The following is a 4,248-nucleotide window of genomic DNA, read 5'->3' on the forward strand; positions in this document are numbered from 1 at the left end:
GGGATCGGAGCGCGGATCGGCCGGGCAGCCCCGGGCGGCCCGGCTCCTGCATCCAGGTCTTCCCGGCGCCCGGGAGAAGCCAGAAGCCAGCGGGACGCTCGGGCTGGGTGGCCGGCCTGCTCCGAGTTCTGGGAGGGCGCGTACCTCCTCTCGGGAAACTTCCCACCGTCCACCTCCCCGAGCCCTGACAGCCCACCTGCCCGGGGCGCGGACAGCCCTGCCCCGTCGCGCTGCCCGCGCCCCGGCGTCTGCCAGGGTGGCCCAGGGACCATTCCGCTCCGTTCTAATGGTTGCTCACGGCCTGGGCGTGTGTCCCCCCCAAAAGCCACATGTTGAAAGGTAACGAGTGTCGTGGCGTCAGGGTGACACGAGGAACCCTCAGGGACCAGCGACTTGATGGAGGCCCGGAGGACGTCCTCCCCGGCGCACAGGCACCATGGGCACCGCGCTCCTGGCGGTCCCGCCGCCGGCTGCGGGGGAAGGCCTGTGCCCATAACCACCTGGCTGCGAGCCGCTGGGCGGCACTGTCCACGCCACCGCAGAGGACAGCCGAGTCTGAGCTGCGGACTTGCAAACCCATGGAGCCTAACGCAGTCACTCTGCCCTGCTGTAGCCTGAGAACCCAGGGAGGGAGGCCAAGTCCCTGAGGCTCATGCTGAGGGCAGCTCTGGCGACTGCCATCCTAAGACTGCCTGGCCCTCCTCCCTGCCCTGCTGGCCGGTGCTAGTGCAGTTAAACTACGGAGTGGGTAGCAATGGTGCCCAATACGAAAACATCCGCCCGAGGTAAGTCTGCTGCTTTCTCTCATGAGAGCGAGCCGGGCACCCTGAGCAGAGGGCAGGTCTCAAAGCTCCAGCCTCCTCCAGCCTTTCCAGCCAGCAAGGATCACAGGCTGGCACCCCACACCACCCAGGTACTGACCCAGACCAAAGCCCAGTCTTCCATTGGCTCCACATGGAAGGGCAGCCGCCCACCTCGCTGGGCCAGAGCTGTTGCTTCTTCTTGGGGAAATAAGGCTGCTACAGCAAACTGAAACTAACACGTGATGAAGGAGCAAAATATTTGGTAAAACTATTGCCTACAGTAACTTGCAAGCTGTAAAACAAGCCTGGTAAACATCTCCGCCTGGACATATGCTTCCCGGGCAGAAAGCTTGGTGTGCCAAGGGGTGTCCTAGCTGCATAGCAGAAGGATGGCCTGAAAGGAACACAAAAGCCACTTCATGAGAATTGAGAGGGAACACCAGATTTAGCAGACTGCAAAGCGATTTCTGGTTGTCATCTCCAGTCTCCTCCACCAGGAAAAGCTCCTCAAGGTGAGGCTGGAAGATCTGGGAAGGTAAGACAGAAGTCCACACCTGGACGGCTCCTCACAGCAGCAATGCACTGCTCCCGGAGCCAGAGCCCACGTGGCCCCCGCTCACAGCCTGGCTGTGAGCCCGACATGCATAGATGAAACACGAATGGCACAGGCCCCTCATAAACTTTTTCTACAGAGAGGAGCCCGGAGGGATCGAACGGATGCCTCCCCAGCAGCCTGGCGCATGCACAGTGGTCGTGATTAGGCCTGGAGTGAGAAGTCTGAGAAACACTGTGGAGTCCGTCAGATTTCATGCAGAAAGTTTTTACAGTTTTACAAGTTTTCTTTTTTTTTTTTGAGAGATTTTCGCTATAGGGCGCGTGCACTCGCCAGACAGACAGAGAGAGACATAGAGACAGAAAGCGAGAAATCACCCCCCAGGGGGGATGGTCACGCCGCAATCCCTTCTCCTCCATTCTCCTCTCGGGATCTTGGGCACGTATGCACACGCGCCCGGCGTTGAGTTTTAAGCCACCGGGTCCGGGACTTGAACCGCGGTTAACTACATGGGAGTCCAGCGACATAGCCATTACGCTAACTGCTGGTTCCCCAGTTTTACAAGTTTTAAAAGTCCTTCCAACTCGGACAAAAAGGGACTGAAATGGTCCATATTGAAAAAAAAAAAAGTTTCTGAGACCAAACTTTGGGCAGAATGCAGGCTGGGAAGGGAAGGCAGCTACCCCCAGGAGCCATTTCTTCACAAGTAGCTAAGGAGGAGGCCTGCAGGTGGCATGGTGAAGATGGCTGGATCCCACATGGCCTAGTGCACAGTACGAGTCCTAGACCTGATGCTTGGCAAATATGCCCAGCGTAGGTACATACGTGTCCAAGGTCCCAAGAGGAGAACAGAATAGAAGAGATTGTGCTGTGGCCAGCCCCCTGGGGTGATTTCTCACTTTCTCTGTGTGTGTCTACTCACCCCATAGAAAAAAACCATTGTAGAAAAATAAAGTAGCTAAGGAGGATGGAAACGAAAGGTGCTCAGATAGTCTGGCCAGGACCCTGGGGAGCAGGGACTAGAGAGCTGTCCCTAGATGTGTTCACTGCTAGAGTCTCACAGCCCTGATGGGCTGCCTATGAGCAAACCAGCATTCACAGTCACAGATGAGCCCTGGGAGAAAATAAAACCAAACCCAAACAAAACCTCTAGGTTCTCATTCTCTGCACATCATCCCCCCCCCCGGAAGCTGGGTCCCACTTGATGAGCACAGTTTGAAACCCCGGCCAGGTCAGCCTGAAACGTGCTGGGCACATGCACAAGTGCCGTGGAGCCGGTGGTCTGGAGGACTAGAGGGGGATCATGGCGCCACCAGGTCCTGTGGAAGGTACTTGCCAAAGACAGGCAAAAAGGAAGATGGAGAGGGGAAAAGCAACCCCCACTGGGGCATGGTCATGCCACAGTCCCTTCTCCATTTCTCCACCGTCAGGTTTTGGGGCATGCATGCATCTATGCCATGTTTTTCAAGCTGCCGGGGCCAGGATTCGAACCACATCCTTGGCCATGTGGGATCTGGCCATGAGCCAGGCTCTAACTGAATTTCAAAGTCTGTGTCGATCCAGTCCCTCCAATGGACCAATGTGGAAGGACAGACTTCATTTAGGGGCAAAGGCAAAAACTGTACTAACATAATAATTATTCCTCTTTATATTTCAAAATGTAACACCTTTGAAAGAAGTCTTGTGTAATACACTTGCCCAAAAATGTCCAGAACAACTAACACAGGACAGATGAGCCTTGGAAGAAAATAAAACCAAACCAAAATGAAATCCCTAGTCTCATTCTCTACACATTATTCCCTACTTGGAGAAGAATCCGCAGGCAGTCTACAGCTGACTGGCAGGAGTGCTTCTGCTGAGGAAGGCAATCAAGCCTTCAGAGCAAGACCCAGCAGACTGGCAGAGTTGGTCGAGCCCTCAACCCAACATTAAAGCACAGGCTGACAGCGGGATCGGGCACCAGGCAATGGCAGACTGATGAAAAAGGTCGCCAGCCATGCAGACGGGAACAGAAGCCACGCTGGAGCCTTGGGAATTCAATTATAGGCCCACCTGCCTTAAAAATAAAGAAATAAAACAGCTAGGGAAACAGGCTTTGAAGAGGATTAGGTAATTGCCACAGAACAATTTAACGAAAACACTGAAGTTCTAAGGTACTGCGTTAGGTGCTCTGGACAGAAGGACAAATGAGGCAGCGTTCTTATCCGCACAGGTGACCAGGCTGCACATGGGTCCCGGTCCTGTTAGTTGCTTCTTACACTGAGAGCCAGAACAAGCTTGTTTCAAGCGCTACAGACGCCAGCATTTATCAATGCTTCCGAGGTTCATCTCCACGCTATGAAGGTTTCCTTCCTGCCGGGTACCGATGAGAGCATCCACGGTGTGCACTCTTGACCGTTATCAACATGCCATTAACGGGCACACACAGGTGTCTGGGCAGATGGCTGGCTTCTCCTTTAAAGGTTTTTGCCATAGGGCGCTTGCGCAGTAGAGACAGCGACAGAGGGAAGTGAGAAGTCACCCTCCCAGGGGGATTGGCCACGCGCAGCCCCGTCTCCATTCTCCCGGGATCGGGCACACGTGCCCTCGCGGGGTCTGCCTACAGGCCCGAGTGTCTCACGCGGCACACGCACCCGGCACCGCGATTTGGCGGCCTGTGGCTCTGGCGAGCTGTCCCGGCCCCGACCCAGGGGGCTGACCCTCGCCTCTTAGGGCGCGCCGTGATGACGCCATCGCAACAGCGCGCAGACGTCGAGCCTCCAAGGGACGCTCGGCTCCGAGATTCTCGCGATACTTGCGGCGAGGGCTCCCAGAAGCACCTCCTCGTCGGAAGCATGTCTGCGGTGCGGCCCCGGCCCCGCGCCGAGCGCTAAAGGGAGCAGGCGCCATGCA

General features: G+C 56.1%; 1 protein-coding gene across 1 annotated transcript in view; it reads left to right on the top strand.

Annotated features, from left to right (window-relative positions):
- Positions 1-4,068: 4,068 nt before the first annotated feature.
- The window catches only part of MAK16 (MAK16 homolog), a gene marked incomplete at its 5' end in the record, with an annotated part of 7,298 nt that continues 7,118 nt past the window's right edge, over positions 4,069-4,248 (top strand). The window contains 1 exon segment of the mRNA XM_027770561.1: positions 4,069-4,248. Within this exon segment, the coding sequence (XP_027626362.1) occupies positions 4,069-4,248 (180 nt within the window).

Source organism: Tupaia chinensis, unplaced genomic scaffold, assembly GCF_000334495.1.
Source record: "Tupaia chinensis unplaced genomic scaffold, TupChi_1.0 Scaffold000144_1, whole genome shotgun sequence".
Taxonomy (NCBI): Eukaryota; Metazoa; Chordata; class Mammalia; order Scandentia; family Tupaiidae; genus Tupaia; species Tupaia belangeri.